The sequence below is a fragment of the Mustela erminea genome, chromosome 5 (genome assembly GCF_009829155.1).
Source record: "Mustela erminea isolate mMusErm1 chromosome 5, mMusErm1.Pri, whole genome shotgun sequence".
Classification (NCBI taxonomy): Eukaryota; Metazoa; Chordata; class Mammalia; order Carnivora; family Mustelidae; genus Mustela; species Mustela erminea.
In genome coordinates this window covers 63,644,159-63,658,869 of record NC_045618.1, presented here as the reverse complement: position 1 = coordinate 63,658,869, position 14,711 = coordinate 63,644,159, and the positions used below count along the sequence as shown (strand labels likewise).

General features: G+C 34.7%; 1 protein-coding gene across 4 annotated transcripts in view; it reads left to right on the top strand.

Annotated features, from left to right (window-relative positions):
• UBR1 (ubiquitin protein ligase E3 component n-recognin 1) overlaps positions 1–14,711 on the top strand; it is a 139,517-nt gene that overhangs the window by 86,052 nt on the left and 38,754 nt on the right. For all 4 annotated transcript variants that reach the window (XM_032343464.1, XM_032343463.1, XM_032343465.1 and 1 more), the window contains exons 28-32: positions 341–427; positions 1,757–1,938; positions 9,135–9,340; positions 10,745–10,838; positions 11,821–11,970. In XM_032343464.1, coding sequence (XP_032199355.1) covers positions 341–427; positions 1,757–1,938; positions 9,135–9,340; positions 10,745–10,838; positions 11,821–11,970 — 719 coding nt within the window. The remainder of the gene's footprint in view (positions 1–340; positions 428–1,756; positions 1,939–9,134; positions 9,341–10,744; positions 10,839–11,820; positions 11,971–14,711) is intronic.

Below are 14,711 nucleotides of genomic sequence, written 5' to 3'. Positions count from 1 at the left end.
GGATTTCACTTTCCATTTTGTATTTTTGTCTTTATATATCTTTGTACTAAAAATGTTATTTTAAATTAAATTTTTTCTCCTGACAAAAGTATAGATATGCTCATACCTGCAGATGAAATCAGCAGGTATGCAGCCTCCCTTGGCTGTATTGCTCATCAACTGGGGGAGGTTTGGCATATGCTTGAAATATTTATATAACTGTTTACATGTGTAACTATTTGTGTGTGTGTATGTCAAATTTAAGTCTAAGACATTTGTGACATATGACTAAATCAAATTAGGGAGTTTTTCTGGTTAGTCTAACCAAATCTTCTTTTAACCTTTCATCTGTTTGTCATAGATGTTTGACACAGTGAAGCGATTAAGAGAAAAATCTTGTTTAATTGTGGCAACTACATCAGGATCAGAATCTATTAAGAATGATGAGGTAATAACATTATAATAATGGTGATCTTCTTTGTCTTTGAACTTCACTGGTGTAAAAGACCTGCTGCTTTTTTGTTAGAAGGAACCTGTAGTTTATGAGATGTCCATCTTCTTTTGCTTGTGTTTCTATATTACAGAGATTAGTGGTATTTGACATACAGTTGTCCAATATAAAGTATATATTTTATAAAAGCAGAGGAAATTGATGTACAATGGAGCTCTGTTGGAAATACCGTATTTTATTAATTTTTAAAATATTTTAATGTCTGAAATTGGGATATAGCCTATAATTAATGACTTATAATTTTTTTTTATTTCTTTCCAGCATAACAGTATTCATTGTTTTTGCACCACACCCAGTGCTCCATGCAATATGTGCCCTCCTTAATACCCACCACCTGGCTCCCCCAACCTCCCACCCCCCGCCCCTTCAAAACCCTCAGGTTGTTTTTCAGAGTCCATAGTCTCTCATGGTTCACCTCCTCTTCCAATTTCCCTCAACTCCCTTCTCCTCTCCATCTCCCCATTTCCCCCATGTTATTTGTTGTGCTCCACAAATAAGTAAAACCATATTATAATTGACTCTCTCTCTTGACTTATTTCACTCAGCATAATCTCTTCCAGTCCCAAATGACTTATAATTTAATCAGCAGCATTCTTTTCTTAGCACAACATAAGATAATGGTAGATCTTAGATTCAATGAAGTCCGGTAATATTTAGGTTACAAAATACTATAATATAACAAATCAAGTTTTGATGATTCTAATCTTAAAATTATGAGAATACTACTACTTGTGATTTTTTTTTTATTACTTGTGATTTTTAACTATCCCTCTTAAAAGAAAAACACTGGACTTAAGTTAGATAGAAACAATAAAAAGACACCATATATCTCAGTAATATGTTTAAGTTCTCAGTTTTAGCACTGCATCTAGCAGTAAGTGTTAGGTTTCTAGTAGTAACTGTTAGATATCATCAAGTTGGGTAAAATTGATTAAATGTCATTGATTGAATGATTGAGTTATGATTTAAAAATTTTTTCTTCTAACTTTATTTCTTAATCTACCTGCATTGAGTATAAAAGACAATTTATTAGATATTCAAGGTACTTGTGCCTTTTACATTGAATTATTGAAATAACCAGAAGAGCAATTAGTTGTGTGATACATGGAGCCTGCTTGCTCATTTTGAGACATCAGATTGCATCTAGTCTTAAGTGGTAATTAAATTTCATCAGACTTTAACTCTAGGGAATTTTTCCTGACTGAACAATATATGTAAATTTCAACAAGGGATCTTACCTAATTTTTTGTGATTTCTTAATACCAGATTACTCATGATAAAGAAAAAGCAGAACGGAAAAGAAAAGCTGAAGCTGCTAGACTGCACCGCCAGAAGATAATGGCTCAGATGTCTGCCTTACAGAAAAACTTCATTGAAACTCATAAACTCATGTATGACAGCACCTCGGAAATGTCTGGAAAAGAAGACTCCATTATGGAGGAAGAGAGGTAAAACCAAGCAAAACTAGAAATTAGCAACTCAGTTTTGTGGAGGGAAAATGACATGTTGATTTTAAATAAAATTTTTCCAAAATATATTTTATAATAGGAGAAATTACATTATTTTTAAACTAGGAAAGGTACAGTGAAAGCTCTTAAGGTACTTAATGAATGTAAATTTATGTTCATAAGCAGTTCAAGTGCACAGTAGTTTGGTGAGAGGCTTTATGCACAAAAAGATACAAAAATGGGAATGGCAAAAATCGAGATCAACTTATGTTATCTTGTATGCACAGGCTCTTTTTTTTAATGTTAAAATGTAGGTACTAATTGTACTTTTGTTTCTTTGAACTTATAAATTTTCTTTTATATTAGCATATATGTTGCAGAATATATTACATAATGCACAGACTCTTAGATGCACATTTATGTATCAGTTCAAATATTTCACATCTTTTTTATGATACCTGCTAAAAATGACTGTGGTTATTACAAATTGAAAAAAAATCCTTCACTTGAAAAAGGTAGTTTATGTTCATTTTTTTTTCTTAGAGAGAAAGAAGACAATGCCCATAATTGTGGTCATGGATAGCACGGTAGAAAATGGGAATCAGTAAGTCTAGTGTTCTGGGTCTCATTGTGGTTTGCTTTTGGGGAAATCAGTTATCCTGCTGGGGGTCACGCTTTGTGGGAGGTTATATAGATATACTAAGAAAAAGAGACAAAATAAGGGTACTTTTAAAAGCGGTCTCATTGTGGTTTGCTTTTGGGGAAATCAGTTATCCTGCTGGGGGTCACGCTTTGTGGGAGGTTATATAGATATACTAAGAAAAAGAGACAAAATAAGGGTACTTTTAAAAGCATTCCAGTTGGGGCACCTGGGTGGCTCAGTGGGTTAAAGCCTCTCCCTTCGCCTCAGGTCATGATCCCAGGGTCTTGGGATCGAGCCCTACATCAGGCTTTCTGCTAAGCAGGGAGCCTGCTTCCCTTCCTCTCTCTCTCTGTGCCTGCCTCTCTGGCTAGTTGTAATCTCTGTCTATCAAATAAATAAATAAATAAATAATAAAAGCATTCCAATTTAAAATATTATAAATACCTCCTATGCTTATTTTTCAAAACAAGCTTCCATTGCTCTTTAAACAGTGTGTGTTGTAGATAGTTTTAGGAAATTCTGCCTTTGTAATAACAGTAGTAACATTATCCATAATGCATCTGTAGTCCTCAAGTTGAATATGCTAACAAGGACCCTAAGGATGAAGACTGTATATTTTAAAGATTAAAAAAAGATATGAAGGTAAAGGTATCCTTGGGTGATGATAGTAATAAAACTAGAAATTAATGCAAAACTTAAACAATTAACAAGTTCCAGCCCTCTAGATATTGCATGTTAGCAACATACTGGTTAGAAAGTAATGAAACAATTATGAGCAACTATACACCAGCAAATTTGACAATCTGGAAGAAATGGATGCATTCCTAGAGACATATAAACTACCAAAACTGAACCAGGAAGAAATAGAAAACCTGAACAGACCCATAACCATTAAGGAGATTGAATCAGTCATCAAAAATCTCCCAACAAAAAAGAGCCCAGGGCCAGACGGTTTCCCAGGGGAATTCTACCAAACATTTAAAGAAGAATTAATACTTATTCTTCTGAAACTGTTCCAAAAAATAGAAATGGAAGGAAAACTTCCAAACTCATTTTATGAGACCAGCATTGCCTTGATCCCAAAACCAGACAAAGACCCCATCAAAAAAGAAAATTACAGACCATTATCCGTGATGAACACATATGCAAAAATTCTCACCAAAATACTAGCCAATAGGATCCAACAGTACATTAAAAGGATTATTCACCATGACCACGTGGGATTTATTCCTGGGCTGCAAGGTTGGTTCAACACCCACAAATCAATCGATGTGATACAATACATTAATAAAAGAATGAACAAGAACCATATGATACTCTGAATAGATGTTGAAAAAGCATTTGACAAGTACAGCATCCTTTCTTGATCAAACTCTTCAAAGTGTAGGGATAGAGGGCACATACCTCAATATCATCAAACCCACCTTTGAAAAACCCACAGCGAATATCATTCTCTGCGGGGGAAAACTGAGAGCTTTTCTGCCAAGATCAGGAACATGGCCAGGATGTCTACTACCACTGCTATTCAACATAGTACTGCAAGTCCTAGCCTCAGCAATGAGACAACAGAGAGAAATTAAAGGCATTCAAATCGACAAAGAAGACATCAAACTCTCACTCTTTGCAGATGCTATGATATTTTATGTGGAAAACCCAAAAGACTCCACTCCAAAACTGCTAGAACTTGTACAGGAATTCAGTAAAGTGTCAGGATATAAAATCAATGCACAGAAATCAGTTGGATTTCTACACACCAACAACAAGACAGAAGAAAGAGAAATTAAGAGTCAATCCCATTTTGCCCAAACCCATAAGATAGCTAGGAATAAACCTAACCAAGGAGGCAAAGAATCTGTACTCAGAAAACTATAAAGTATTCATGAAAGAAATTGAGGAAGACACAAATAAATGGAAAAATGTTCCATGCTCATGGATTGAAAGAACAAATATTGTGAAAATGTCTGTGCCATTTAAAGCAATCTACACATTTAATGCCATCCCTATCAAAATACCATCCATTTTTTTTCCCAAAGAAATGGAACAAATAATCCTAAAATTTATATGGAACCAGAAAAGACCCCGAATAGTCAGAGGAATGTTGGAAAGGAAAGCCAAAGTTGGTGACATCACAATTCCAGACTTCAAGTTCTGTTACAACTGTAACAAGACAGTATAGTACTGGCACAAAAACAGACACATAGAACAGTGGAACCGAATAGAGAGCCCAGAAATAGACCGTCAACTCTATGGTCAACTAATCTTCGACAAAGCAGGAAAGAATGTCCAGTGGAAAAAAGACAGTCTCTTCAACAAATGGTGTTGGGAAAATTGGACAGCCACATGCAGAAGAATGAAACTGGACCATTTCCTTACACCACACACAAAAATAGACTCAAAATGGATGAAAGGAATCCATCAAAATCCTTAAGGAGAGCACAGGCAGCAACCGCTTCAACCTCAACCACAGCAACTTCTTCCTAGGAACATTGCCAAAGGCAAGGGAAGCAAGGGCAAAAATGAACTCTTGGGACTTCATCAAGAACAAAAACTTTTGCACAGCAAAGGAAACAGTCAACAAAACCAAAAGACAACTGACAGAATGGGAGAAGATATTTGCAAATGACAGATCAGATAAAGGGCTAGTTTCCAAAATCAATAAAGAACTTACCAAACTCAGCCTCCAAAGAACAAATAATCCAATCAAGAAATGGGCAGAAGACATGAACAGACATTTTTGCAAAGAAGACATCCAGCTGGCCAACAGACACATGAAAAAGTACTCAACATCACTTGGCATCAGGGAAATACAAATCAAAACCACAGTGAGGTACCACCTCACACCAGTCAGAATGGCTAAAATTACAAGTCAGGATACAACAGATGTTGGAGAGGATGCGGAGAAAGGGAAACCCTCCTACATTTTTGGTGGGAATGCAAGCTGATACAGGCACTCTAGAAAACAGCATGGAGGGTCCTCAAAAAGTTGAAAATAGAGCTACCCTACAACCCAGCAATCGCACTACTGGGTATTTACTCTAAGGCTACAAACATAGTGATTCGAAGGGGCATGTGCACCTGAATGTTTATAGCAGCAATATCCACAATAGTCAAACTATGGAAAGAACCTAGATGCCCATCAACAGATGAATGGATAAAGAAGATGTGGTATATATACACAATAGAACACTATGCAGCCATCAAAAGAAATGAAATCTTGCCATTTGCAACAACATGGATGGAACTAGAGGGTATTGTGCTGACCAAAATAAGTCAATCAGAGAAAGACAATTATATGATTTCCCTGATATGAGGAATTTGAGAGGCAGAGTGGGAGTTTTGGGGGGTAGGGAAGGAAAAAATGAAACAAGATGGGATCGGGAGGGAGACAAACCATAAGAGACTCTTAATCTCACAAAACAAACTGAGGGTTGCTGGAGGGAGTGTGGGTATGGAGGGGGTGGTTGGCTTATGGACATTGGGGAGAGTATGTGTTATGGTGAATGCTGTGAAGTGTGTAAGCCTGACGATTCACAGACCTGTACTCCTAAAGCAAATAATACATTATATGTTAATAAAAATAGCTAATAAAAGAAAGTAGTGAAAGAGATACCATATATTTATCCAAACAAGAGGATATAAGCAAATATGTGCTCAGAGTTAACTAATGGCCTTAATACTTTTATTATTTATTTTTTATTATTGATTGATTGCATACATAAAATTATTATGTTCTCATTGAAAACAATTCCAATAAAATATTAAGTTTCCTTTGACCATCCTTTACGTAAGTCTTTCTGCACAGATAATCACTGTTAATAAGTAACTTGTATTCTAAACTTATTTCTGTGCATTTATTTATATGCACTTAAGTAATTTTGTTTTGTGTTTTTTAATAGTTTATTAAAACTTGACTTTTGTTCTACAGATTGGTTTTTTACTCAGTGTCTTATAAATCTTCTCATGTTACTATTTATAGATCTGTGGTATAGATTCTACATGATTTATGACTACTGCATTATAGTCCCTAGTGTGTATATATAATATTTTATTTATCAGACTTTGGGTGTTTAAGTTGATTTTCCCTTATTTTCCAGTTTTCCCTTGTTATAAACAATGTGTCAGAACATATTTTTATATTTGCCTTCTTGTACAGTTGTATTAAGTACTTCTCAAGGTTGGAATTAATATGTGAAAGGGCTGAGTCATAATTATTTGAAATTTTGATATTGCCACAATGTCCTACAGAGTGGTTTTACCAGTTCCTACTCCCAACAGTGTTTGAGAGTTCCTATTTCCTTCATTTTTACCAATACTTACTATTATCAGTACTTGAAAAAATTAGATACTATCAACATTATAAATCTGTGCCTGTTGGAATTTCCCCGATTACTTGTTAGTACTAGGTTGAGCATCTTTTCATAAGATTGTTCACTAGTCTGTTGTGTTTTGTTTTCTGGGAATTACGTGTCACTATCCTTTGCCCATCTCTGTTGGGTACTTTGCTTTTGTTTTATTATGGATCTTTAGAAGTCCTTTAAAATTATGGGTACTAAACTTTGTTGCATGTTTCCCATATTTTGTCCCTAATTTTTTAGCATTAATTATGAAGTTTAGCTATAGAGAAGTTTTCAGTGTTAATAAGGACAGATTTATCAGTCTTTTAGAGTTTTAATTTTTTGTATCTTAAAAGGCTTTCTCAGGTCCAAAGTCACAAATGCATTCTCTTTCATTTTTAAAAATAAAATTTTAATTACACAGTTATATTGATACATTTTCCTTTTAAAAATCAAATGTAGGGCCTGTGGGGCTCAGTGGGTTAAAGCCTCTGCCTTCTGCTCAGGTTCGAGCCCCACATCGGGCTCTTTGCTCAGCAGGGAGCCTGCTTCCCCCTCTCTCTGCCTGCCTCTCTGCTTACTTATGATCTGTGTCTGTCAAATAAATAGATAAAATCTTAAAAAAAAAATCAAATGTTAGACATGAAACTAAAGTTCTGTTTAAGTACTGGCCTAAATCCAGGTCCCCTTTCTGCCCTTCCTCAGAAGATATTCTGGTCATAAGTTTTATATTTATCCTGTCAGAATGGCTATTATGCTATTACATACAAATATATGGAACTATAGAAATTATATAGTATCATTCAGTCTTTTTGTTTTATTTGCAGTAAGTGGTATTGTGTATGTGTCATTGTGCAACTTGTCATTTTCACTTGGAAATCTATGCAGTATTTTCTTACATACAAAACGAGCACAGTGTTCCTCAGTCTTGGCATTTGGGCAGCAGTTCTTTTTCATGCTCCATGAATTGCAGGACAGTTAGTATCTCTGGCTCCTCATCCACTCAGTCCAGTACTGTCTCCCAGTCCTTATGATAACCAAGAAAATAAACCTTGCCCCACATCTTGCTGAGCACCTCCTAAGAGGTTGTACAACACGTAGCTTTGTAAACTGCACCTTTTAAAAATTACATAATATTCTGTATGATAAAATTGCATTTACATTGATGATGAACATTTAAGTTATTCCCAGTTTGTCGAAAGATTTCTGACATTTCAGGGAGCTTCTTGCTCAGGTAAAGCAGTATTGCAGAGTAGTTCAGAGCATGGCCTATGAAGTCAGATCCTGTGGGTTAAATCCTGGCTTTGCTATTCATAGTGATGAGTCATTAGGTAAGTCTCTTACTGTCTCTAGGCCTCAGTTTCTTCATCTTAACAATGGAAGGTAATATTAGGACCTACTTCATAGGGTTGTTGGAAAGATTAAATGAGTTAACATAATGTAAAGTATTTGAAACAGTGCCTCACATCGTAATTAGTGATTTATAAATATTTGCTGTTATTACATTATTATTACACACATTGAGTACATACTAAGAATTGCTAAATCATTAAGATGTAAGTTTTTATTTTAATGCCTACCAAAATAGAATAGAAACTTAAATGCCTAGTAAGAGGGAATGGATAAAACTATTACCGGCCCATATAGTAAGAGTACTGTGCAACCATTAAAAACAATGTTTCTGAAGAAATTTTAATGACATGAGAAAACAACTAAGATATAAGTGAATACAAGATGCAAATCTATATATGTAATATGATCTTAATTATGTATAAAGAATGTTATAAATAGAAAGTGAACTGGATGGGAATATACAAATGGTTATCTTTAGGTTGTGAGTGTATCATGCTTTTTGTTTTCTTTTTTATACTTTGTAGATTTTCCAAAATTTCTTAATAAGCATGCATTACTTTTATAATCAGAAAAAAACAATAACCCAGCTTCTTGGTACAATAAATTAAGTATAATTATGTAATCTACTTTGTGATCTGCTTTCTTTGTACTTAGCAGCACAAAGTGTATTTTCTAATAAGCAAATTAACTGGTAAGAGTCAGAAAAATCAAGGGGAAAGATTTTAAGCTAATATTGCTAAGTTATCATTTTTATTTTACTATTTTTGTTCTTAAAGTTCTTACCCTATAGTTACTTAAAATCTACCAAAATATAAAGACAAGTGACCAAAACATGTGTCCTCACTTCTGGTCGTTTCTCTTGGTAGCACCCCAGCAGTCAGTGACTACTCTAGAATTGCTTTGGGTCCTAAACGGGGTCCGACTGTTACTGAAAAGGAGGTGCTGACATGCATCCTCTGCCAAGAAGAACAAGAGGTGAAAATAGAAAATAATGCCATGGTATTATCGGCCTGTGTCCAGAAATCTACCGCCTTAACCCAGAACAGGGGAAAACCTATAGAACTCTCAGGGGGTATGTATTATTTAATAAATATCCTTTTGAGCATTTCTTTTTGTATTTATGTGATTAGAAAAAATATTGAAGGAAGTTTGGGAAATGAGACTGTATTTAGCTTTACTTAGATCACATTTTATCCATGTGTAAGATGAACTCTAGGTCCATGTTGGCTCCTCAGTTTTATTTTTTAATTTTAATTTTTGTTATACTTGGCCACACTGCTCAGTCTGTCTCTACCTGCCTATCTCCATTTCTCTTTGCTGAACCTTTTAAAGGTAGGATGCAGGCATATGACTTTCATCCCTGAATATTTCCACATGCATTTTCTAAAATTAAGAATAATCTATTATATATCTATCATACCATTATAACCTTTAAAAAGATGAATAATAATTCAGGACTGTCACTTAATGTCAAATCCGTATTTGGATTTTCCCAGTTACCCTCAAAATATCTTTTTTCTTTAACTAGACTTTTCTCTTTTTTAGGATATGTTTGATGCATCACCTTTATTATGTCAATTTTAGTCTAATTTAATCTAAAATAGTCACTTAGCCTTTTTTTATGATAATTTGTTTGAAAAAATACAGACCTATTATTTTGTACAGTGTCTTACATTGTGGATTTGTCTGATTGTTGTCTCAAGATTAGGTTCATTTTAAAGATTTTCTTGGCAGGAACACTAGGTAATTTTTTTTTTTACATTGTATCAGAGTTAGCTGCTTTATAATATATCTTGCAATAATAAAAATAATAATGATGATTTTAAAAAAAGACTAACATTTATTGACTACTTACTGTACGCCAGGCACTGATGAAGTGCTTTTTTGTGTATTTACTCACTTAATCCTCACAACAACTCTTTGAGTTCAGTACCAATACTGGCTCCATTTACGGATGAAGGAACTGAGGCACGGAGAAGTTAAATAATTTGCCCAAGGCTATGAGTTTATATGTAATGAAACCAGATTTTGAACCACTTTTCATCTTTGCTTTTATCCAGTAGATTATAATGCCTTAAAGATCCCTTAAAAAGTAATTGAAATTACTGTTAAAATTATAAAAGTAAATTGTGTTTGAATCATAGAAAGTCACTTCAATAAATGAGACAAAGCAACTTAAACCCAAAGGTCAGGTTAAAAATGCAAATCAAAAATACAAGTTGTCATTAATTCATTTTAATTTTGAATCCTACCTAGAAGTCCAGGTTTTACTTTTCTCTAAAATTCTTTTTACTCTTAAGAATATATCTCCTGCTATCATGATACTGTGACAGTTTAGTTGGATATTCCTAAGAAAGTTTATGGTTAAAAATTTAGACCTGATAATCTCTCTCTCTCTCTTTTTTTTTTTTTTTCCTCATTTTATGACCATGGGGGAGATGAATACATACCTCCTATTTTTGTCTTCCTGTACCAGAAATTGTGGACCCGCTTTTCATGGATCCAGACCTGGCATATGGAACTTACACAGGAAGCTGTGGCCATGTAATGCATGCAGTATGCTGGCAGAAGTAAGTTGTTCTTCTGACATGTTCTTGAAAGAAACTAGGAATAATTGAAGTTCACTAAAGGCCACAAAAAGGCATGTTTTCTCATGTCTTTTCTTCCTTTTTATGTGAATAATTGAGCAGTTTTAATTGCCCATTTTGTTCTCATGATACTCATTATCACCTTTAGAAATGGGTGTAAAGGGACGCCTGGGTGGCTCAGTTGGTTAAGCAGCTGCCTTCGGCTCAGGTCATGATCCCAGCGTCCTGGGATCGAGTCCCACATCGGGCTCCTTGCCTCCGCAGGGAGCCTGCTTCTCCCTCTGCCTCTGCCTTCCACTCTGTCTGCCTGTGCTCGCTTTCACTCTCTCTCTCTCTGACAAATAAATAAATAAAATCTTTAAAAAAAAAAAAAAAAAAGAAATGGGTGTAAAAATTTACTAGCTTTAAATTTTCACTACCCTTTGTACTTCCTCTCCATAAGCTAGTTACTCTTGATCAGTATTTGTATAAAAGAAGCTGTAATCTTTCTTCCTAAAAAATCTCATTTCCTTGAAAAAATGCCTTTGAGATAAAATAGGACAAATTCTAGTTCCACCTCTAAAAGAGAAAAATTCCGAACTATAATTCCTAGGAAATCTTCATATAGGTTTCACCCTTTTGACATTATTAAAATACACAATTTTCCTGTAATAGCCTTTACTACTATAGCTGGCTGTTAGAAATGAGGGAACTAGTGTCTACATTGTATTTCCATGCTGTTGAGTTAGGAGCCACGTTATGATTCAGTAGAATTGTTTTAAATTTGTTTCTGCCCTGATACCTCTTCCAGTTTGCCCCCAAAAGAATGGGTATTCTGTTTCTTCTGTAATCGTAACTTGGGTTTTGTGGCATGTAGATGCTAAAGATGTTTATTGAGGCAAAAACTCCAGATTTTTGTCACTTGGATTAAAGATTAAAGATAAATGCGTTGTTCTAAATGAACACATGCCTTGGAATTTTGCAGGTATTTTGAAGCTGTACAACTGAGCTCTCAGCAGCGCATTCATGTTGACCTTTTCGACCTAGAGAGTGGAGAATATCTTTGCCCTCTTTGCAAGTCTCTGTGTAATACTGTGATCCCCATTATTCCTTTGCAACCTCAAAGGATAAGCAGGTATATTTTAATTCATGTTTTGGTTAATTTTTTTTAAAGCTATCTTTAATCCTTTCATTTGTGTCTGTTTTGATTGCTAGGGGGGTTTTTTTGCTATTTAATGTAAAACTTTTTCTTTTCAGAACTTGCATTCTACTTTAAAAATATGATGAAAAGCCCCAGTGTTTGGTCTCTAAAATAACTAATGTTCATTAATTCAAATCTGTATTTTGTGTGTGTATCTCTAATAGCCATGAAAGTAATAGAACTTGGATCTCTACCTTAGCATTCACATAAGGAGACAAGATGCCAAGAAGATTCATTTCTTTCATCTAGTCCTTTGATACGATCACAGTTACTTTTTAGAATTTGGTTTCTTTAAAGGTCTTTGTATTATTATTTTAATTCTGTTTTTTCAGAAGATCCAGTTTTCTGCTTGTGGAAATGTGGACAAAATGTTAACTGTAAAAGTTAAAAAAAAAACACTAGATTCATTGTGTATCTTGGGATAGATTTTGAGTTTTTAGACTAAGTTTTTAAACTTTTTGTTCTAACCATCTATGTATGGAACTTGACGGTGAATTTATGCACTTGTTTTGATAACTGTAACACTTAATTATATATTTTCTATGTTGTCACTGTTACACATGATGATACAGTATTATTGTTATTTTTTTTAAATGCAGTACATTTTTAATAATTGACCTAAGTTTTGCTGTAGAAAATGATTTTGTTGATAAAAACACTTTTAACATGTTTCCACAACAAAAGTGCTCAAGGGTGATAGGCTTGACAATTAGGGTCAATAAGGAGTTGTTCTATCTCTACTATTACATGTCATTAGAAAACCTGATTTGAAAATTGTCTTCTACTCAGCATTTTGGGACATAAAATGTCATATTTTAGGAAGAAGATGGCACTGGAAGCATTTATCTTTTATTTTTTGAATAATTGATATGTTCTAGGCTCTAGCACTTGCTATATTATTTTTTAATACTCAAATAGCCTAACAAAGGCAGGTACCATTATTGCCATTTAAAAGATAAGGAATTGGAGGGGCACCTGGGTGGCTCAGTGGGTTAAAGCCTCTGCCTTCAGCTCAGGTCATGATCTGAGGGTCCTGGGATCGAGCCCAACATCGGGCTCTCTGCTCAGTGGGGAGCCTGCTTCCTCCTCTCTCTCTCTGCCTGCCTCTCTGCCTACTTGTGGTCTGTCAAATAAATAAATAAAAATCTTTAAAAAAAAAAAAAAAAGATAAGGAATTGGAGACAATGAATAGTTTTTACTTGCCCCAAGACAGACCTAGGATTTGAACCCAGATCTGACTCCACCAAAGCCTTACCTAACTATATACATGAAGACAAAGATAAAACAAATCATAATAAAATTAAGTGACCTTTCCAACTTCTTGTTAGCCTGTATAAGCCTTTTTTACACAGTGGCTTCCCGAATAAGGATTATTAAACATGTAAATTATTCTCTAAAGGAATATTCAGTACCTACTCCCCTTGATGTCTTTAAGAATAGAATGCTACAGGGGCACCTGGATGGCTCAGTTTGAGCCTCTGCCTGTGGCTCAGGTCCTGATCTCATAGTTCTGGGATCAAGCCCTTGGTTGGGCTCTCTGCTCAGTGGGGAGTCTGCTGCTCCCTCTCCCTCTGCCCCTCTCCATTCATACTCTGTCATGTTTGTGTACTCTCTTTTTCTCTCTCTCTCTTACTCTCTCTTAAATAAATAAAATATTTTAAAGTAATAAGGAAGAATAGGATGCCTCAGGCCAGTCCTTTCTGAAGTTAGAACTGGGTCTCTTTGAACACTGTGACACTTTTAATTTGTAATAACACCTTTGTTACTTAGGATCTGAAATACGTAATTATACATAACATTTTTATTCGGCACTTGAACCTTCCCACGTAGTTCGATGTATTTGCCTCTTTTGTTTTTAGAAAATCAGAATAATCTAAGATATGAAAGTTAAGTGAATAAAAAAACTTAAAACTAGTAATAAACTGATATTTTTAAAGAAAATTGGTCATAACCAATCATAGTACACTTTCTGAGAACTTTCTGAGAACTGAAAAATTCTTAGGTCAAGTATATGCCCAGATATGTGAATTTTGGCACAGTTCATTATATAATTTCACTTCACTCAAGACTGTCCTTCAACAGTCCCTTTTAATAACATTGTTTCTAGTCTCATTGTTTGTAAATAAAAGTTTGGATCAGTTCCCTGCCCTTACGGAATTTGTATTACAGAAAGGAGAGATGAACAATAAACATACGAATACAAAGTGAGAAATACTATGAGAAAGCTAAAGCATCAAGGTAAAAGGCTAGAAACAGATCAGATGCATAAGACTATAGACACAGTCATCAGGGAGCTCCTCTTTGGGATAATGAAATTTGAATAGGGACCCAAATGAAGTAGAAGACAAGTACTGTTAATCTCTGGGAGAAGAGAATTCTGAGCAGAGGCAATAGAAAGAGCAAATGCTCCAAAGTAGGAATACATCAGCATGTTTGAGGCACAGCAGACAGGTAGTATGTTGGAATGGAACAAGCAAAGAACCAGATCATAAAAGGGTTTATAAGGTAAGAAATTAGAATTTTATTTTTAGTATTAAAAACACAAAATATTTTATGTGTGATGGGAAACCATTGGAGTATTTTGAACAGAGGGGTGAGACCAGATTTACATTAAAAGGTCCTTTTGGCTGTTATACAATGAATACATAGATAATAATGAAGCACTGTTGTGGAAA